Source organism: Vulpes lagopus, chromosome 8 (assembly GCF_018345385.1).
Source record: "Vulpes lagopus strain Blue_001 chromosome 8, ASM1834538v1, whole genome shotgun sequence".
Classification (NCBI taxonomy): domain Eukaryota; kingdom Metazoa; phylum Chordata; class Mammalia; order Carnivora; family Canidae; genus Vulpes; species Vulpes lagopus.
Window position 1 is genome coordinate 63,885,896 of NC_054831.1, and position 22,724 is coordinate 63,908,619.

The 22,724-nt window shown below is 43.1% G+C and overlaps 1 protein-coding gene across 1 annotated transcript in view; it reads right to left on the reverse strand.

The window, feature by feature from the left end:
* Window positions 1–22,324, reverse strand: part of PIP4K2A (phosphatidylinositol-5-phosphate 4-kinase type 2 alpha) — a 179,164-nt gene extending 156,840 nt beyond the window's left edge. The window contains exon 1 of the mRNA XM_041765645.1: window positions 21,985–22,324. Within this exon, the coding sequence (XP_041621579.1) occupies window positions 21,985–22,128 (144 nt within the window). The 5' untranslated portion in view covers window positions 22,129–22,324. The remainder of the gene's footprint in view (window positions 1–21,984) is intronic.
* Between the last annotated feature and the right edge of the window lie 400 nt (window positions 22,325–22,724).

Below are 22,724 nucleotides of genomic sequence, written 5' to 3' on the forward strand. Positions count from 1 at the left end.
ATGAAGTGAATTGAACAGATGAGCCTGATGCTGGGTACGGAAACATGATTCTACTCCTAACTGAAGACGATCCCTTTCTCTATGCCCATTTTCTCATGAATAGAATGAAAGAAGTGTGTGTGTGTGGGGGGGGGGGTCACAAGGAGCATCTGGTTCTACCCAGATTTTATGATTTTTTGAGATGGAACCTAAGAAATGAGGAGAACCTGATGAAAGATGCAAATCTGGAGTCACACTATCACATAGATGTAGAATCTCCCATGGGGAGAGGGGAAGAGTAAGCAAGGCAATCTGGTGGTTTAGGAAGAAACTCTCAGAATGTCTATTTATAGTTATTTTTATCTTCAAAGGAAAGAAATGCTGCTTATATCAAGACCAGCACCCTCATTTGGATTCACATGTCAGATGATCCTCCTGTCATCCATTCCATGATAGTATGGATGGCATATATGTGGCATAAAAAACAAAAGCTTTAACTAATGAAGCGGGAGTGACCACAAAAATACTTTGCACCATACAGAGGTGTTCTAGGTATCTCATGGCAAAGTACATAAAAGAATTGTCTTAAGGATGATTAACACATTCTTCTTTTTATGTAAATACAAGCTGTTCTAAATTTACTGACCCACTCCATGATCACAAGTTGCTGCCAGTAATATGCTACCTGGCAGATATTTTTTTTTAATGAACTTTACCTAGTCCCTTTAAGATAAAGATGAGGTTCCAAAACATTCAAGAAAATTACTGTTTTTTGGAAGAAATTCATATTATGGAGACAGAAGTTTAAACAGAGGGGTGCTTCTGCATTTACAGAGAACTGAGAAATAGTTTTCTATTTTAAATTTTGCAATGAATGTAAAAAGTTATTTCAATCCCCTGCCGCCCTCACTAATATAAACTGAAATACATTTTTTGCAAACTTAATGATATTATGGAAAAAAGGAAATTTATCAAATTTTAACCTAAAGTTCTGTATAACTGGTAGATAGCTTGAAAATGAGATTCACGAGTTAATAAATTTAGTCAAAAATGCCCTTCATCCATTTGGATATAATCTCATGAGGAAACTTTTTTTTTCTTTTTTTTAGCTATTAAAAGTTTTCAAACCAAATAACGAAATCAGTTAAACATAGAACCAGACTTGCAAATCACAAAGTGCTCACAAAGATTTTTTAAAACAAAGGCAAAAATTAATCAGCACAGCCTTCATTTAAAAACATAACACATACTATATAAATAACATTCTTAACAACAGCAGGATTTTACCTGTTAATATTTACTTTATCTTTAAGGTAGCTTTAAAACTTCTTTGTACTCTAGGGTTGCCTGGGTGGTTCAGTCAGTTAAAGGGTCAACTCTTGATTTCGGCTCAGATCCTGATCTCAGGGCAGTGGGCTCGAGCCTCCTGTGGGGCTCCATGCTGGACATGGGGACTACTTAAGATTCTGTCTCTCCCTCTCCCTCTGCTCCTCCCCACCACACTCTCAATCTCTCTTAAAAATAAATAAATAAAATAAAACACACACACACACACACACACACACACACACACAAAACCCTTTGTATCCTAAAACAAACAAAATAATGTAGTAGTACAACATGAAATGTGTTAAGGGTTTATATATTGAGGAAATATGCTCAATTTTTTTCATTAATGGGATGCACAATAAAACCTGGATACTTATAGGCAAGTTAGTGGTAATTACTCCAGTTTATCTCCGTTTTTCTCAAGCTCACCAAAAGTAACAACTTTCAGAATCATTTGTCACTTATTAGTTTCTGCCAATACACACAATGCTTGATAATCAAAGAACTTCCTGGAACAGCTAACCAAAGGAAAAAAATCCTTTCTATCAAGCAAATATATCTATGTTACAAAAATGTGCAAGTTATTTCTGCCTATCCAAATTCAATATGTAAAAGATTTCTTCCCCCCATCACACCTACTGTAAAAATACTGCATGTTCAATATTTTTTTAAAAATCAAACAGAAAAAGATGTACATAGAAATTTTTTAAAATTACCTATCATTCCCTCCATCGCAGCCCCCTCTAATTACATTAAAACACGTAATATTTTAAAACACTGTGTCCTCATTCAACCTATCACAGTTGTCCACAGCAGTTACACTGACTTCCATAAACTTGTTTGATAGCTACAATGTATTTCAATATCCAGATGCATCATATTTCATTTAACTCAAACATCACACTAATAGATGTTTATATTATTTCTAATTTGTTTATTATAAGAAAACATCTATGCTTCGGTTTTGCTTTTTAAGGAAACAAGATAAGAGGGCCTCTCCCCAGTTGGTGTCTCCAATAGTTGTAAATAAATGTCTCTAGCTCAACTCTTACTTAAGACTATTCCACATGCCATCAGAAGAGTCTTTTCTTCTTATAAATAACCAAACTGAAATGAATTCTTTTTCTTTAAAGATTTTATTTATTTATTCATGAGAGACATAGAGAAAGGCAGAGACACAGACAGAGGGAGAAGCAGGCTCCCACTGGGGAGCCTGATACAAGGCTCGATCCTAGGACCCCGGGATCACAACCTGAGCAGAAGGCAAATGCTCAACCACTGAGCCACATGGGTGCCCCCTGAAATGAATTCTTAAGTGGTCTCTTTTTTTTGGAGGTTCAAAAATGGGAATACGTTTGTTCTGAGATAGTATTTGGCCACTCTGGTTAAGTGGAGCCAAATAATTCCATTCCAAATATTCTTCTGCACTTAAGTTTTTTGAACTCTTGCAGAAATTTCTCACATAAGATAACAAAGTACTTTTTTTAAAAAAAAAGAGCATAAAAGATTTATATTCATAATTCTAGGAAGTTCTTATTTTGAAGTTAGTGAAAAAGTAGATCTAGCTTATTGATATTGAGAAGTCATACTGGCTATGTTCTCGCCCAACACCTATCCCAAAGCCTATTCAGAATGGTCTGTGACTTTTAAACATGAATTAAAGAGACTTCTTAAGCAAGATCCAATATTGCCTGCTTTTCCTGTCAGTTTAATATTTTAAAATAATAATAGGATAGGAAAAATTCTCTATTAAGTAATCATCCAAGTTAAATATATATTACCATCTTTTTATAAAAGGCCCTTAATTTTCTACTTAAATCAAGCTTTAAAAAATAAAAATCAATTAAGGTTCAATTTTAAAAGAAATGTATTATCCAAGGGCTAATTTTAAAGCCAACATCCATCTGAAATAGTAATTTAGGCCTTGTGAAAACTGGCAACAGTAGTTACACTGTCACAATAAAACACATCCACATAAATGGAAATAACAGTTTATCTGGATGGCTGTGGTTTATAAGCATGACCTTTCCTTTCTTTCTAAGAAGAACTCTGCATTTGTCCCTTTAATTTTCTTCAATGTTCTCAAGAATTCTTTCTCTCCAGCAAAAAAAAAAAAAAAAAAGTTACATTTTAGATTATGTAAAGGAGTTAAAATAGGTAATTTTATTATTTTTTTTTTTTAAGTAATCTCTACCCCCAGTGTGGGGCTTAAACTCAGGACCCTGAGATCAAGAGCTGCACATTCTTCCAACTGAGCCAGCCAGGTGCCCTGGGGAATTTTATTCCTTTATAAAAATACACATCATATTTGTTTACTTCTGTTCAAAGGAAAAATTACATTGCTTTCTCCTTTTGGAATATGAGTTATCTAAGAAAGGAGCCAGGCACTCATAGCTACCTGGCGAAGCTTCAACCTCCCTGTACCTGGCCTTGCTGGGCTACAACATGTTTGTGAAGTCAGTACAGGTGATTGACATATTTACATCATAATGCTGAGCAGAGGGGAGAGTACACAGAATGGAGCTCCTAGCCAAGGACAGGACTACGGGGGGGTGGGGGGGTGGGGGGGGGTGAGAATGCTCAGTCTTTATAAAGCAAACACATATATTCTAATTATGGACTCGAGTGGGTGTATTGCATTACATCTTCTGAACAGAGTTATCCAAATCATCCATTGGTCTAGTCTCATGTGAAGTAGTAAGACTAGGTAATCAACTACAGATTCCTAGTAACCTATGTGAAGACTTTTACCTGCCAGTAAATGCTATATATAGGGTTGGGAATAAAAAATGTATATAGAATCTGGCCAGTTGAAGTGAATCGAATGTAAACAGCTTCCAGGATCCAAGTACTCTGCCTAAAAAATCACCAGTTTCCAACTGACAACCACCCGTCCTACTCTTATCTTGACCCCCACTTTCCAGACCCTGGACTTGTAGGAAAGCACATAGTTGGTCTTGCGGCTTTTGTTTTTAAAAGGAAGAATTATCAAGTCTTCTGTTTCAGAGAACCTGAAGATTCTAAGCCTGAATGAAGAACAAAATTGTGATGAATGAGTCAGTGAAAACAGCTCTCCATAGAGGACAGCCAGCACGCGTGTCGGCTGGTCCTCCATCCCCCAGACTTGACGCCCCCACACTGCACATATGTTCAACTGCCTAAAATGCCTCTAAACAGAGCTTTAAATGGGGTAAAAGCATCCTTTAAAAAATAGAGAGAGAACGCATATCTTTTTATTCCAATCCTTGCTGTACAGTTTGGGAATACTCCAACAGGGCATGTGATAAGGAAGCTTTCACCCACATTGCTGGGATTATAAACGGGTGTGGAAAGCAATTTGAAAGCAATTTGGCAACATGTATGCCAAGAGCCTTAACAATTCATCCCCTCTGACCAGGTAATTCCTCATAAGGGGCATCTATCTGTTCTAAGGAAATCAACCGAAAAAGAAAACAGTTTTATATGGGGAGATGTTAACTGCAGCATTATTTATGGTAGCAAAAAAAAAAAAAAAATGGAACCAATGTATAGACTATTAAAACTTCATTAGACTACTAGGCAGTCATTAAAAACTATCATTGTGAGGAATACATAATGGTATGAGGCAATTATATATAGACAGTATAATCTCAGTGAGATTAAACCAAAGGATTGAAAAAGATACATCAAAACAGGACAATGATTGCCTCTGGAGAGAATGACTGTAGTAACTCTTGACTGTATTTATCTCTATTTTTCGAGTTTTTCATACAGGGTCCATGCCATATATATATTATTATATAAAGTAAGTATGGGGGAGAAAGATAGATCTTCCTCTGTAGTTATGAGAACTTAAATTCCACTGACATCATGAATGTCTCTAGTTCACCTAAATAAACACGAAAAAGACATTTCAGATAACACAAAATAAAAATGTTCACCATTGGCTGTTCCTGGATCAACTCTTCTTTAGCATGTTTTAAATTTGTAAATTATTTGATGTGGAACCTGCAAGAGGACAGTGAGGGAGACAAAGGGATACACTAGCTTTTTCTAATGTGGGTTTTGTTTTGTTTTGTTTTTTCATTTAACCTTAAATTTGTTCCTGTCCTCCTACTTTGGTTCAATGTGCCCAAAAAAAAGTAAGTGCCTTATGGATTTATCGTAATTGTTTCTGAACATTTCTTTCTATGCCAAAGCATTTGAACTTTTCATCTGTGTGCAGCCAGAATGTAATTTATGAATGGATTGTGCTCCAAACATTCATTTTTAAGTTGGCTGTTTGTTTCTATGGGGAAACGTATTCCAAGTCCTCATGTTATAGTAAAAGCCTGACGTCTAGGTTCTGTGAGGGAGGGGTCCATTGTAAACAGTTTCTTCTCAGGTTTGTGAGCACAGAAAACAGAGCAAGTTTTCAAAAAGGTAGAGTCGATTAGTAGCAATGGAGACAGGCAATCCTGGAGCATGGGAACTCAAGGAGTCAGGGCAGACTTATGAAAGACACACGAACACAGGACAGAGTGGGAGACAGCAGTGTGGCCAGGCAGGGGGAGGATTGCTAAGGAAATCTACAAGGACCATGAAGAAATTTAGTTTTGGCTGGCTTAGATGTGTCTGTCTTCGAACTTTTATTTGAGACCACAGACAACTCAATCAGCAAGGCTTCCATCACATTTCCGCCTGGTCATCCCTGGAAGCAAACCAACACAGTGACAATGATTCTGTGTTTGGAAGCAGGGGAATTCCAGTTGGGGCGGGGGGGGGCAGCTAAGTGAAACAAATGGTAAATATAAATGTTTCTATTATATTGTGATAGGTGTTCCTGAAAAACTAAGTTCTGTATACACACTAAGAACACACTGGAGCAGACCACTCAAAACCTACAGAATGCTTAAAAAAATAAAACGCTGGGGCACCTGGGTGGCTCAGTCAGTTAAGTGTCTGCCTTCAGCTCAGGTCACGATCCCAGAGTCCCGCCTAGGATGGGAAGCCTGCTTCTCCCTCCCCCTCTTCCCGTGCCCCCCACCCACCGCCCCGTGCTCTCTCCCTCAAATAAATAAATCTTTTAAAAAACAAATTTGAAAAATGCTAAAAATATAGGTATGAGACTTCAAAATTGCTTAATTCCCATTAAGTACAGGATGGAGTTTATCTTTAAAAATACAATTGTGAAGATCACCCGATGGAAAGAATTTAAGGAACGACTGGGCTTCCAAGTTATAAAGATTAGCACAAAATGCACAAAGGGTGGAGAGAACCACATCATTATGACTTCTAAGACTGAGTACCTGGTCCCCCTGAGTCCAGAGGAAGAATAAAGATGATGAGCAAAGTGCACAGTCCTGCGGCCCTACCTGGACGGTTGCCTCCAGCTATTTGTTGGCATACTTTGCTTCCAGCTGCTGTTCCTGGGATGCAGTGACAGTCAAGGAAAATTGTCTATGTACTAATGTCCACGTCATATGCAACTATTCCCTATTTGTTTATCTTGTGTAAACTACTTCCCATTGCAGAAAAATGCATGTAGCAGAAAAGACAGCATGATGATACATTTTCTAAAGCAGACTCAGATCTGTAAAGGAACTTAATAAATCCCATTTTCTTTTCTGTTGCCAGCCTAAACACCACCTGAAAGTTTCCTCAAGGGTACCAACCCTAGGAATTTGACATGAGAAATTTGGGATGAGTGACCCAAGATAAGCAGGGTAAAACAGGGCAGCTGCTAGCACACAGGGTACCTCTGTGCACATCAGAAAATGAGCTTCCTCCTGCTCAGGCAAATCACAAAAAGGGTGCCTGTCTTTGGCTAAAAACGCAGCCCCTCGCCATGGTGTGCAGGTGGCAGCGCTGATTTCAGCCCACACCTGCCCCTGGCACCCAGGCACTCATGCCACAGAGGTCATTCTCGGGTTGTGATACAGAACCTGTGATTCAAAGTACAGGTTGAGGAAACAAAAAAAGGTTTGTTACAACTACAAATAACACTAAGCTCTAAATATTAGGGTGTCAGGCCACTTGCAAATATGGTTCTAATCCTAAATAACCAAGCCTAAAGAAACTAATGCAAACAGAAATAATGTCAACAGAATTATATGCAAGAGAATGGAAAGCAAATAAAACCATAAAAATTGAAGGTGGGAAGATTAATAACATCTGAAAAAGAGGTTCAGCAGTTGCCTGAAAATGACACAGGCCCTATTCTGCTTTTATATATATTAACCCTGCCTGTCACCTGTTTTCTCTGGTCTCTTGACTGAATTAATTACAATTCATTTTTTAAGGTCCAACCCAAATAACACTACCTGCCCCCCCACCCCGGTAGTGCATAAAACTTGGGAGGAGGGATATGTCTATGCATAAAACTTGGGAGGAGGGATATGTCTATGCATAAAACTTGGGAGGAGGGATGCTACTCAAGAGGATTCCTAGGGTTGAAAACTGTCACCCAGCCTCCACTAAAGTGCCACCAAGCCCACAATGCAGGAGGCCCTGCTCCTGTGGCAACAGCTGGCTGGATCTCATGGCCACCAACTCTCTCTTTTGTCTCTCCTCCTCTCCATCACTCTTAAGAAATCTGAAATTAGGATGCAAAGTGGCTAACTGCTATCATAATGGACCTGGATCTGGGAGCAAACAAGCTTAGAAACTGTGTGGGGTCTATTTGCACGAAGCAGCTACTTTGTGTAAGAAAGACAATATTCCCAGAGAAAAAGGTTCCTGAAAAACAGATGCAAAGATCAGAAAGACCTGAGGAAGGAGACACTTCAGATTCTAGCCTCCATGAGGCTCAGGTGAGGATCCTAACCTTCTGCTCCATGCGTGACCCAATAACCCTCCCTGTTTTCCTTTAGCTGATCAGACTTTCATGACTGTCATCTACCATCAAGTAAACCCTGAATGGAGCACTTCTGTTAATTCACTAATTTACCACCTTGTTTATATAATTACATGCCTCTCTTCCCTGTACGACTGTGAACTCCCTATAAGCAAAAACTGTCTTTTTCATACGTCTTTCTCTAAGCCTCTATTAGAGAAAATACAACAACAACAACAACAACAAAAACTCCAGACACCAATGATAGGTTATGGTAGTAGAGTTTTATTAGATGTGAATTTTTAAAAAAATGAAGTATATTAGTTAAAGCTGGACCTTTAAACCACATCTCAGGGTTCTATTCAGATTGAAGACATCCATGCTGGGTGAGTAATCGAATGCTACACTGACCTATAAATTGAAACATTTGTTTAAACTTCAAGATTGGACTATCATTTCCACTTATTAGTTACATACAAACTCTTTTTGGCCGATAGCCCAAAAGATAATAACGTCACAGAGCAGGAATGGTAAGAGAACTATTTATGCAGCCAAGCCAGAAAACCCGGACCTGCACTCCCCTGTCCAATCCCTTGAGTAGTTACTAAATCCAGGTGATTTTACTTCCAGAACATCCCTTGGGCACATCCTTTGTCTTCACTGCCTCTCCTAGAGGACAGCAATGTCTCCTCAACAGTCTTTCCTCCTGTGGCACCAAATCTCTGGCTGATCTGGCCCCCCAGGACCACAGCAGGCTCTGACTTGTCACTCCCTTGCTTACTGCCTACCATCTCTAATAGAGTAAAGCTAGGTTATGTAGATCAACTCTCCCACTGGAAATAACTAAGCATCCGGAATAAAGTATTTTGTAAACATCTTCTTAAAGATATCAAAGCACAGAGGAGGCAAGAGGTAGCTTGCCAAAGGCTAAGTGAGAGCTGGATGTGGAGCAGTCAGCTTAGTCACAGAAGCCATTCTGGCCCTCAGGGCTCTGATGGTCTCACAGGCTGAGACACACAGAAGCCAGAGCCTACAGCTGGCCCGAGGTGGGAGGTCTAAGAGGAACCCTTTTTTCCGTAAGGCTAGAATCCAAAAGGGTCACACCCTCAGGGTAAGTAAAAGCCAAAAATAAACCCATTCCACTCCCCTCACCCCGGGGGGACTGCAGTCCAAATTTATATCACTGCGAGATTGAAAAAATTCCAAGTTACAAGTTTAATTCAAAATGGCCTTGGTCTGCAGCACCCCCAGCCACCCCTTTGCCAGATGGCAAAGACAAACAACCCTCTCTAGAGGGACCCACTTTGACCCTAAAACTCAAAGAATCCTCCCCAAGTAACTGTCCAAAGGAAATAAGCAGCTCATAGCCAAAAATAACCAAGCTGATACGGGAAGGAGGCACCATGAGTAAGAACCAGCAGAAATAGGGCAGCCTGGGTGGCTCAGGGGTTTAGCACCGCCTTTGGCCCAGGGTGTGATCCTGGAGACCCAGGATCGGGTCCCGTGTCGGGCTCCCTGCATGGAGCCTGCTTCTGCCTCTCTGCCTCTCTCTGTGTCTCTCATAAATAAATAAATAAAATCTTTTAAAAAAAGAAAAAAAAGAACCAGCAGAAATATGACACAGCAGAACAATACCCACAAAGATCCAGGATGTTGGCATTAGCACCATCTTTATTATCAGTTAAGGAATCTCAAATTTAACTTATGGGGTTGCTTTGCGGGGCTCAGTCAGTTAAGCATCTGACTCTTGGTTTCAGCTCAGGTCATGATCTCAGGGTCCTGGGATGGAGCCCCACATGGGGCTCCCTGCTCAGTGGGGAGTCTGCTTCTTCCTCTCCCTGTTTCTCCCCCTGCTTGCTTGCTCACTCTCTCCCTCTGTCAAATAAATATATAAAATCTTTTTTAAAAAAAAAACCTTACTTGTGGCAAACTTCTGAACACTGGAATTCCTAGAGGAATACCCAAAATCATTAAAAGACCAAATTACTGGGAATAAACCAGAAATAACACTGCAGTGCACTCTTCTACAATAATTCTCAGATTGTTTAGAAATGCATTCAGTCTTTACGTGATCCACTCAATGGCCCCTTCAACACTGTGACCTTCTTCGAAGAGGTTTACTCACTGAAACTTCTCTGCTCTGTGCACAATGCAGAGTTCTTGCATAGTGCCGTAAACAAACGAAGCTCTTTCTCTGGCAGCAGCTCGCGGTTACCCCACACCTCTTATCACCAATGTGCAGCAAGTTCCCCCATGCTCTACTGTACTGCCCAAGCCACTCAGCAAAATGCTCTAAATACTGTGCTCAATCATAGCAAAAAGGAATTTTACATGTGGGTGAAAATTTAATATGGAAAGGCTCACAGTAGACCAGCTGAGCACTAATGGCCTATGGTTTACACAATCTTGCTTCATTTAGTCATTCGATAATATTTATTGGGCGCCTACTACATACAAGTACTGTTCTAGGTTTGGGGTTGGGAGGTGCAGCTGTGAATGAGACGTCTCAGTTGCTGCAGATTTAACGACCTGGGTGGGAGATATAAATAAGAAATAGGTAAACAACTTGGTGTCAGATGGTGCGAAGTGTCACAGAGGTAACAAAAGTAATAGGAGTGGAGGGCTACTTTCCAGGGAGTTGGAGAGGCCATCCAAGAGGACAATCCTTTAGCCAAGAGACTAAAATGACAGCCATCCAAAGACCTAAAGAGAGAACATTCCGAAGAGAAAAGTAAATGCAGAAGCTCTGGCTGCACTGAGCTTGGCTCATTAAGGAACAGAAAAAGCCTGGTGTGGCAAGAAAAAAGAAGTCATGAAGACAGTGGGAAAGGATGAGGGCAAAGAGGGAAGCAGGGGCCAGGCCAGGAAGACCTTGCAGGCCACGGAGGAGAGCCTGGGGTTGGTTCACATTGCAACAGGAAGCCTCTGGGAGGTTTTCACCAAAGAAGTGAAGTGACAGGAAGATCATTCTGCTACCACTGTAGAGAATTTGGATTGAAATAGGGCAGAGGTGAACACTGCAGACTACAGCAGTGTTCTGAAGAAAGGGAATTTATATGGGAAAGAGAAAAATAAGCACAAACATGCAGGACTTAGGAATGGTATTGGTGATAATGAGAGAGGAATTAAGCGGGGCACGAGGGGTTTCAGTGTAAGAAGCCGGGGAGATGGTGGTCCAGGGGAAGAAACTGGCTTAGGGAGTGATAGCAGGTGGGGTCGCGGGGCAGCAGGACATGGAAAGCCCTGTATGGATCACATCTGAGATGTCTATTTGGTTTGCAAGGGAAGATAACTGGTAGGAAACTTAGTATGGAGCCTAGCAGGGAACTCAGAGCTGAAGATAAAAATTTCTGTCATCAGCATGAAATGCCAGGAGACTAAATAAGATTGTGTAGAGAAGGGACATCTGGGTGGCTCAGGAGCTGAATATCTGCCTTCAGCTCAGGGTGCGATCCCGGAGTCCTAGGATCAAATCCCGCATTGGGGCTCCCCATGGGGAGCCTGCTTCTCCCTCTGCCTGTGTCTCTGTCTCTCTCTCTCTCTCTCATGAATAAATAAATAAAATATTTTAAAAACATATTGCATAGAGAAAATATGCCTCATTATGCAAGAAGACCCTAAAAAGGGTCCTGGGGCATTCCAGCTTTTAGAGACTAGATAAAGGAGGAGGAACCTTGTAAGGTACCTAAGGGGTAGCAGCTGGTGAGGCAAAAGGAAAACAAGAAAAGGGGTCCCCTGGATTTGAAAACATGAGTGGGCACTTGCTATATCCCACTGTATCCCTCAAGAGGGAAGGATGAAAGCGAGGTTGCAGTGGGTTCTGGGAAGGGTGGCAGGAGAGGGAGCCAGCTGCTGCAGACAACAGGAGGCAGGTGCAGAAGACTAGGCTTTGCAACTTCTGCTATAAAAAGGAACAGAGAAGCAGAGTGGACACTAAAGTGAGGATGCAATGTCAAAGGAGACTTTTGTTACTGAGGCTGTTTATTTTGGTTTTAAGACAGGAGGTCCCAGCACAGCGAGCACTGTCCAGTAGAAAGTGCTACGGGGATGGCAACCATCTACACCCGCACTGTCCAGCTCAGGAGCTACTACCCACATGTGGCTGTTGGGCACTTTATATGAGAAACTGAACCTTAACATTTAATTTTAATTCAATGAAATGTCAATAGCTATGTGTGACGAGTACCTTCCAACCTGGACAGTGCAGCCTTCCAGCACGTCTGTGGGCTCATGAATTCAGCCATCCAAAAGTTAACAGGCTGTAGGGTGGGAAAAATGGAAGTTAGTAGCTTCTGCTGGTCTAGTGTTATTTTTTTTTAAGATTTTATTTATTTATTCATAAGAGACACAGAGAGAGAGAGAGTCAGAGACATAGGCAGAGGGAGAAGCAGGCTCCCCATGGGGAGTCTGATGCGGTATTCGATCCCAGGACTCCGGGATCATGACCTGAGCCAAAGGCAGATGCTCAACCACTGAGCCACCCAGGCACCCCAGTCCAGTGTTTTCTAAAGCGTTAAAGGTTACTACCTGGAAGACAGCAAAGGGACAAAACATTAGAGGGTGGTTTAAGAAGAAAGAAAAGGTAAGAAATGGTTTCAAAAAGTATATAATATTATTTATGGTAGGGCACCTGAGTGGCTCAGTCAGTTAAGCTCTGCCTTCTGCCCAAGTCACAATCCTGGGGTCCTGGTATCCAGCCCCACATGGGGCTCCCTGTTCAATGGGGAGTATCTTTTTGCCTCTACCCCTCACCCCCCTCGTGCTCTCTCACGTGCTCTCTCTCAAATAAAATATTTTTTAAAAATGATCTATGGCAAATTTTAAAGCAGTCCTTGCCAGAACTGTTATTAATTATTTCAGTGGCAAACATCAGCTACTTGGCCCTTCAAATGTGACCTCCAACCACGTCTTCTACCATTTCCTAAACATTCCTCATCACCAACCTCTGTGGTTTTCAATCTTCTTGGTTGCAGAATTTTCACCGCCACCTGCCACCGTATATATTTGCCCTTGTATATACACAGTATGTACTCAGTGCCCCCAATCAAAAATGTTTAAAAGATGATGAAGAGGACAAAAACAAGCTGCTCTGGATGAAGCTGAAATTGAGGCTAAATTCCCTCCACCTGCTCAGCTCCCTCCCACCAGCTCAGGCCCCTCCCACCAGCTCATCCCCCCTCTCACCTGCTCAGCCCCTCCCACCTGCTCATCCCCCTCCTACCTACTCATCCCCCTCCCACCAGCTCAGCCCCTTCCCAGCCCCTGAGGCACCTCCAAGAAAACATGGAATTTGAAACGGAGGATTTACTTTAGCCAGTGCTCCTCAAACTGGCAGGAACTCACAGACCATCTGTCTTGTCACTGTGCACATTCTGCCCCGGAGAGGCCCACAGTTCTGCATTTCTCGCAGGCGCTTGGGTGATGGCTGAGGCTACCACCTTGTAAATTACACTGGATGAGTGGCAAGGCCCCTAGGCCACAGTCACACCAGACCACTCACCATGCTCCACTCTATCTGCTTACTTTTATCACTTGATCCTCTTAACACATATACCTTTTCCTGCCTTCTCCAGAAGGGAGATTGTACCCCATCTTCAAGGCCTTCTCAAAGTCAGCTCCTCTTGAACTCCTCCAAGAGTCCTGGGCACAAGTAATCATGATCCATCTGCCCCCTGTCCTATCACTTTTCCCCTTTATCACGCTGCTCCAGCCACACAGGCTTCCTTGCTGTTACCTAAACTTGCCAAGCTACCACCAGATCAGGGCCTTTACATCAGCTATTCCTCCTACCTACAATGCCCTTCCGCCAGATATCCTCATCCCCTTCATCTCCTTCATCCCTTCACTCAAATGTCTTCTTCATGAGGTTTATACTTTGACTACCCCAGCACTCCTGATACTCTATTATTTATACATAATGTCTATGCATCTATGTCTGTCTCCCCTGTGGTTATGAGCAATTTGAGGGCAGGGTCCACAGTGTATTCATTTTGCATCCCAAGAGTCTTGCACAGTGCCTCTTACATTAAAAGTGAAAGAAAGAAATAAAAAGAGGGAGAGAGAGAAAGAAAAAGTAAAACAAGAAATCAGTAGCTGACAAAATGTACAACTAATGAATCTGATGGCGATTTCTGACACCTCAAACAACCTGATCAGTAGTGGAAGCATTAAAGATACAAGAAAGACATTATAACAAAATAGATACAGAAATTAAAGCAAGCGCACCAAGATAATTCGAAAAGGATCAACTTACAACTCCAAGATGCACAAGGATGCCAAGTGAGCAGCGACTTTATATTGACTAACAACGTTAATGTAATGATTAATTTAACATGCACTCTAATAATTGTTCATGTTTTATCATTTAAAACATTTTTTAAAACATACTAATGACTGCTAACATTTATTAAGAACTTACCATGTGACAGCAACTCTTTAGGCATCTTACCAGTACCAACCCATTTAATCCATATTACAAACCTCTGTACTAGGTACTATTATTATCTCTTAAGAAGGAACTAAGAGAGAGAGAGAGCCCAAATGACTTGGTCAAAGTCACATAGCCAACCAAACAGCGAGCTCCAGTGACCTCAGCTCACTAGAGTCTGAGCTCTTAACTATGACAGAGAGATGAAAAACTATGAGGTCTTCCTTTGAATGTAAAGGTGTATCTTTAGGTAAGTTACTGTTTTCAAATTCCCTAAAACACTTTTCATTAATAAATTATATATATAAATATATAAGATAAAAATAAATAAATATATATGTATATATGAAATATATATGTGCCCTCTTCCTACATGCTTTGAAAATATGCAATGATCTTCTTTCTATAAAGGAAAAAATGCTTTAAACACTTATTAATGGCTAATACTCCATATTAGTAGCTAATAGTCTGTCAAAGTATAGCTTTTAATACCAAGGAAAGGAAAGAGTAGACTGAGGGAAGAACAGGCAGCCAAGTTCAATGGTTACAAGTCCAGGTTTGAATCCCTCACCATCTACTAGCACTGTGTGCTCAACAGGTATTAATTTCATCTATGCACATTCCTACTATGTGTTCTTCTTCCTGGCTGCTGCATGCTTTTCCCCATCTCCCATCCCATACCACTTGTACTCTATTCCTTCAAGAGTTCTCAATCAGGGTCTACAACTCCCAAGTGGTCCATGGACAGAATTCAGGGGATCCATGAACTTGGATGTAGTTTTATGTGTTTTCATTTATTCATTCAAAAGCATTATTCTAAGAAGGGGTTCACAGCATTCACTGGACTGCCATCAGGGTATGTGGCACAAAAACGGAAGGTGGATAAAAGCAGATAACAGGGAAATCAACTAGGAGGTATTTTTAACATTTCAAGAAAGGTAACAAATCTGGTTAGGTCAGTACAAGTGAGAATGTAAAGTGATAGAGGTGAGGAAAACACCTGGGTATCCCTAAATAAAATGGCATCCACCTTCATTTTACTACTAACCTTCTCTTCTCAAAAGAGATGCTGCTTCTACCTTCATTCACTGTTCTTTAAATCAGTAAGCTTGCACACACACGTGCTGGTGTGCACACATACCAATCAGCCGCTGTCTCAAAAAGTACATCCCTGAACATCATGATCTCTGAAGCACTAATCTGCTGGACTTCCTGCTGAGTTTTGTCTTGCTTCCTGTTTCTTCTTCCTCCATCCTTCCCTCAAAGCCAATTGCTCCCCTTAGAGATCTACTTTATCCCCCTGGCTTCCACAATTCTCCATTCTCCATCCCAGCCCTAGCCTTGCTCCTGAGATGTAATTCCATCTTCCAACACACCCCTTACCCCTTCCCAGCCATGGGCAATGTGACTAGAATATCCACTCACTATCTCCTGCAGCTCAACACTTGTTTTTAATGAATTTTTTTAAGTAGGTTCCACACCCAATGTGCAGCTTGAACTCATGACCCTGAGATTAAGAGTTGCATCCTCTACCAACTGAGCCAGCCAGAAAATTTTTTAACCTTTTCCAATACACAATTCCTTCTCCCAACTTTTCTAACTCTACCATGGAGTCACCATTCTCCCAAGGATATTCATCACATACAGTCATGGGACAAATCCTGAATATTTCTCTTTATTTTTAGCACTATTCTTTCTGCTGGCCTTGGTACTCAACATTTGTCTCAAGGACCAGCAGTGTCATCACCTAAGAGCACAATAAATTCAGAGACTCGGGACTCCCCTTATTAGGCCTGTTTAGTCAGAATCTGCATTTTTAAGGTGATTCATACACACATTAAATTTTGAGAAGCACTTCTGTGGTGCTTATAAATCTGTCAACAGCCTAACTGCATCTGAATTTGATCATTTTTTGGTATCAATTACTAACTCCCTATTATGTGCTAATTACAGTTCTAGACTTTAAATACATTATCTTACTTAACCCTCAGAATAATCCTGTGACAGAATCATCATCATTTCTATTTTAAGAATGAATAAATTGAGGCTCAAGTGGATAAATCATGTGTTCAACGAGTCCATAATTGATGGAGGAAGGATTTGAACCTAAGCTGTCTGACCACAAACCATTTTGCCAAATTGCACCAATTCCCTTAAGTTCCAAAATTTGTATTTCGAAGGGTATATTGGCCAAATTAATTACTCTGCTTGACTGCATTTTCTCCTCAACTTAAGGTAGATTTTATTTCAATTCTTGCTGAAAATCTTTCTGAAGATTTCTAAAGATTTCTAAAAGCAGAGCAGATGATTCTGGTTTAGAAAGAGAAATCATTGTCTTGCCATGGGCATCATTCTAAACACTCAAGTTCAGTCTAAGGTATTGGGGAAATAGAGAAGAAAATGTATTCTCTTCTTAGGATATAATCCCAAATTTGAAGGGGCATAAAACTATTTTCTTAACAATAAACATTGTGTGTCTACTTGGCATTCTTCTTTGCTCTAAAGTAAAGGAAAAAGATAAAAATAGAGACTGCAATGCCTAGGTGGCTAAGAGTTGGTTAAGCATCCAACTCTTGATTTCAGCTTGAGCCTTGATTTCGGCTCAGGCCTTGATCTCAGGGTCATGAGTTCAAGCCCCAGCTCTGGAGCCTACTTAAAAACAAAAACAAAAATAGTGTGAGACTAGTTCTTGAATGAATGGTTATTTCGATTCCATTCAATAAGTTTCATCTAATGTCTAGTTAATAATTGCCTCATCATATCCTATTCAGTCAGTATTTCATAGTCACTCATTTCATTTTTAAACCTAGTTTCCTTCTTTCATTTTTTTTTTCAACACCCAAATACAAACCCACTGACCTAAATGACGTCACTATTTCCCCCAACATAGTACTTACTTACTTCAAGTCCCAGGCCTTGTTGAGAATATAACGAAAGCTACGGATACTTTACCCAGAAAACTATTTGCCCAAACACACAAAACATGGCACACAGACACCAAGATAAACACCCTGGCTCTACCAAGAGGACAGAGACCTGCCTGATACAGCCTGTCTGGGCCCTCTCCGCCCTTAAGGGAACTGTTCCAACAGACAAGCACTCCCACCTTTTCCTAACTGCTCAGCCCAGGGGGATGCCAGACGGGTCAGAATCTTTCCATGGGGTTTTTAGAACTGAACAGGAGCCAGAAAGTCCCTTTTGGGGGGCAGAAATGACAAAATGTGAAATTCAGGAATCATTAATTCCCTACCCTGTGGAGGAAACTGGTCAGCTCACCTCTGAGCACGAATAAAGCCAAGATGGACAAAAAAGTCCCAAGAGCACCAACCACCTGGTTCCAATTATTGCTAAACCCAGTCCTATTCCTGTTCTCTTGGTTTGGTTACCAATTGGTCCTTGCGCTGTGACAAGCCTCCAAAACCCTAATATTTAAAGTTTTTGGCTAAGCTCATTCACATTTCTATAGCTTGCAACAAAAGGATTTTAACATTAATATTGACTACTTACAGATACTGTTTATTTGTTTTAAACAGGTTTGAGGGGATGGATGCCTGGGTGGCTCAGCAGTTGAGCATCTGCCTTTGGCTCAGGGCATGATCCCAGAGTCCCAGGATCGAATCCCACATCCGGCTTCCTGTGTGGAGTCTGTTTCTCCCTCTGCCTGTGTCTCTGCCTCTCTCTGTGTATCTCTCATGAATAAATAAACAAAATCTTAAAAAAGTAAACAATGAATTCCTCCAGCTATCTAATTAGGTTTTTAAATACTAATTTACAAAAGGCTCATGTCAATCTGCATAAAAATCTTTTAGACTATTCTTTTTATTTTTTTTAAGATTTTATTTATTTATTTGAGAGGGAGTGTGTGTGTGTGTGTGTGTGAGAGAGAGAGAGAGAGAGAGAGAGAGAGAGACAGCGCACGCGCGCAAGCATGAGCAGGGGGAGGGGCAGAGGGAAAAGCAGACTCCCTGCTGAAAGGGAGCCTCACATTGGACTCAATCCCAGGACTCCAGGGTCATGACCTGGGCCCAAGGCAGATGCCCAACCCACTGAGCCACCCAGGCGCCCAAGAATATCTCTTTAAAGCAAATCATGGCTCATATCATTCTGCATGTTCCCCACACTATTAAAATATAATTTTAGGAAGCTAACTGCCTGATCATTTTTAGTTTAATTCCAAATGTAACAAGACAAAATTGCCTTCTTAAGTGGTCGTTTTTCCTTTATGTATTCAATTATATTCCCTGCTTAAAATACTTAAAATAAAAATTGGCAGTGATCCACTCACTGATGGGTATTTTAAGTTAGAAAGCAGAAACATATCAAATTCACCACACAAAGTCAGGCTTATTCTTGTCATTGAGAATTACCACCACAATGGACTTGGAAATTTCCACCTTAATTGCAAGTTTTTACATTTCAATCAATAGACTTTGACTTAATAGACCGCAATGCAGTCCAACTCCAATCAATCCAACAAACTTAGTTTACACCTCACTTACAATCACCACGGATTTCCTTCCCTCCAGTCACAGCCTTGAAAATTCTCTGAATGCTGCTGCATTTTCAAGGTTACAATAGTGATGACTTTTATTATATACAATTAATTACTGCCAGTCTACAGATTCTAACATAATGCTATGAACCTAGTAGACTAAAAATAGGGGAATCTTGAAGTTAGAAAAATACTTGGAAATCATCCAGTCCAATCACCTTACTTTCATAGATGCAAACATCGATGCAAAAAGCAATTATCATGCCCAACGTTAGCAGAGTTAGAGGAAAAAGTTAGAACACATGTACAATGAGCATTTTACTATGGTAGGTTTTCAATCCCCATATAAGACACCTCCATGGTAAAATAAATATGAAGTTTCTCTTTAGTACTACAAACATACAGTTACTGCTAAATATCTGTAAGACAAATTCAAATGAATTATAAAAAGCATGAAATTGCTATATGCATGACAAATCTTTTCCAATTAATCCTGGTCTCATTAGAAATATAGAAGAAACACTCTGATTTAAATGATCTGCTCCTTCTCTTCCATGCTTTCTCAAATATCCCTACCATATACAACACTATGCTTGCTCCTTCTTAATAATGCTGATGTAGTTAATTCTCAAATTATACTGTAGACTTTGGTCCTATTTGGTCAAATTCATATAAAAATGTTTATCTAGTATTAGACTTTGTCACCTAAAATGAAATCAACCAGAAATACATGGTATCTTGGTGCTTAGATTTCATAGTTACATATACTTTTTTTTTCAGAGATAAAGAAAATAGACATTTTAAAAAAGAAAGTTGTGACACAGACCATTTTTATGTCAATTAATCCCTCAAAATAAATATTTTGGGGCGAAGATATGGGCATTTTTAGCCATCTTTTGCACAGTACTGTCCATGTGCCTACTGCATATCTGTTGAAAGAATAACATGGTTACATTACATTCTATGGAAACTTGACTCCTCTGTATGACTATACTTAGAATTGCTAACTTTTCTTGATAGCAAAAGAAAACAACATAAGATGTACCGTCTATAAATCAAACATCATGTATAAACATGCCTTAAGTAGTTTTGAAATTTCCAATTAGCAAGAAACTCTAAAACAGATGTAGCAATTCATAAATACAAGGTAGCGACATAGTGGTTACAACAAAATATGCAAAATTACAAGATTTTGTAAAGTAAACTGGAATTCAGACGAATTCCCAGAAAGTACATGCTTTTTTTTTCCCGCAGCATATTGTTGGCACTACTTTGCTACACTGAACTCTCATACACAAACTCTCCTGACCAAAACACAAGAACTCCAAAGGAGATAAAAGCACCAATAAATACAGAATTAACGATATTAATTTTTTAAAGCAACTAACATAATCAATTTAAAAAGCATAATAGAATTAGACATAACTCTAAACTGTAGGGTTTTTTTTGTTTTTTGTTTTTTTACATAAGAAAAATTCCATTCTACTTACTACAATAAAACTTTGGAGAGTTTTGGTGCATTAACACATGCAGTTGTAAAAGCTCACGTTCCTAACTGCTAAAGAGGTTATCAAGAAGTTAAAATGAACTTCAATGAATCAGGCATTCATTTTCCTAAACACAACTCATTTTCCTAAAACAACTTGCTTAAACACAGTCGCTTCATGCAAACACAAGTCAATCCTGGTTCTGTTTCACCTTTTCAACCCAGCTCAGCCTGGGGAAGAAAAACACAAACGTGATGCTTCCCGAGCCATGTTAAACAACTTCATTAACTTGAGAACGTTCTTCTAAAAACCATGATGGTTTTGTGTCATTTCCATCATGCTGAAAAGGGCACACAGACATCCACGGAAGTCAGAAGTACGGGAAGCAAGCTTCCACTTTTCCTCGCACGCTGACTGCCTGCAGTGGGCAAGGTCGTGGCCAAAATTCACAGACTCATTTAAACTTTCATGGCCCAGCCAACAGCTCCTATCGTGTTTCCTGATCCTACGGAGATTAAAATTGCAGGAGTTCCTCGCAGTAAGATCGGCAGGAGGCTATTTCAGACCCTCGAGCCGCAGTCCGCAGAGCCCGCAGCGGCGCATCCTCCAGCACCCCTGGCTGGGGCGTCCAGCTCACCCTTCGGGGCGTTCTCCTGCAGCCTCCTACCCCCCCCCCCCCGGCTTCCCGCCGCGCCCGCCGAGACCCTCTCCTACGGCCACCCCAGGCCGCCTTTCCGCAGTCGGTGCCGTCGGCCTGGCTCCCCGAGGGGGGGGGGGGGCGGCGTGGGGCGGGAGCCTCCCCGCGGAGCAGCGCTTCAGCCCGCCCCGCACGGCGGCAGGGCGATGCGGGAGGAGGACCGGAGACGAGGATGCTGAGCACCAGGGCCATACTGACACGGGCTTTCTCTTCGCCAAAAAGATTCGCTGTGTCCGATAATACCGCCTTTAAGGGGAAAGGGGAGGACCGAAGCACGGGGGCCGCGGACTGCGCCTCTGCCCCCGCCCGCAGGGTCCCGACGCCCCCGGCCGCGCCCCCGCACACCCGCCGGCCCGCGGCGGCCCCGGCCGCCCCCGCGCCCCTCGGCCCCAAGGCGGCCCCACACCCGCGGGCCCCAGCAGCCCCGCCGCGGACCCAGCCCAGGCGCAGCCGCGCCCCGCACAAAGTTCCCCGTCGCGCGGCTGCGGGGACCCGCCGGCCGGCGAGCCAGCGGGCGGACGCGGGACGACGCTGGTCCTCGCCGCAGGGCTCGGCTGCAGCCGGGACCCCCGGTCCTGCGTCCGGCCCCGGGCCCGAGGGGGTGCGGGGGGCGCCGCCGGGATGGGGCCCCGGGCGCCGCGGCGGACGGACCACCCCGGAGGGCCGGGTCCCCGCTCGGGCTCCCCGGCCCGCAGCAGCCGCAGCAGGGGGAGGAGGGGCGCGAGGAGGAGGAGGAGGAGGAGGAGGAAGGGGACCGCGCGCCGCAGCCCGAGCCCTTACCGAGTGGTTCACCCCCCACATCAGGACGCTGAGCAGGGGATCGCTGGCCCGAAAGAGCTTCACTTTCTGCGCGACGAAGTGCTTCTTCTTGGTCTTGGTCTTGCTCGCCAAGACGGAGGACCCCAGGTTGCCGGGGGTCGCCATGGCCGCCGCCTCGGTCCCCTCCAGCGCCGCGCTCCCGAGGCCGGGGACCCGCCCTCTCTACACGCCGGCCCGGGGAGGCAGCCGCATGCCCCCGGCGGCGGCCCCGGCGCGCCGCGCCCGCTGCGCCCGCTGCGCCCGCTGCGCCCGCTCGGCCGGCGGAGGAGGGAGGCTGCGCTCGGCTCGCGCCCGGCCCGCACTCGGCGCCCGCCGCGGCTCCGCGCTCAGCCCGCGGCTGGACCAGGCGCGCCGCGAACGGCTTCCGCGTTGGGCGCCGGCGTCATGACGCAGGGGGCGGGCGGGCGGCGGCGGCGGCGGCGGCGGCGGGCGGGGCGCGGGACCGTTAGGCTGCGGCGGGGGCGCGGGGGCGCGGGGGCTCCGGCTCGGGCTCCGGCTCGGGCTCCGGCTCCGGCTCCGGCTCCGGCTCCGGCTCGGCCCCCGCCCCGCCCCGCGGCCGTCCAGCTGCCCCCGGCGTGCAGGCGAGCTCCCGGCCCGCAGCGGAGGCCGCGGGAGGGGCCGGGGGAGTTCCGCAGGGCAACCCCTTCTGCTCCCCAGGGAGGAAGGGTGGGGGAGGGACAGGGGCGAGGAGAGACCCGAGA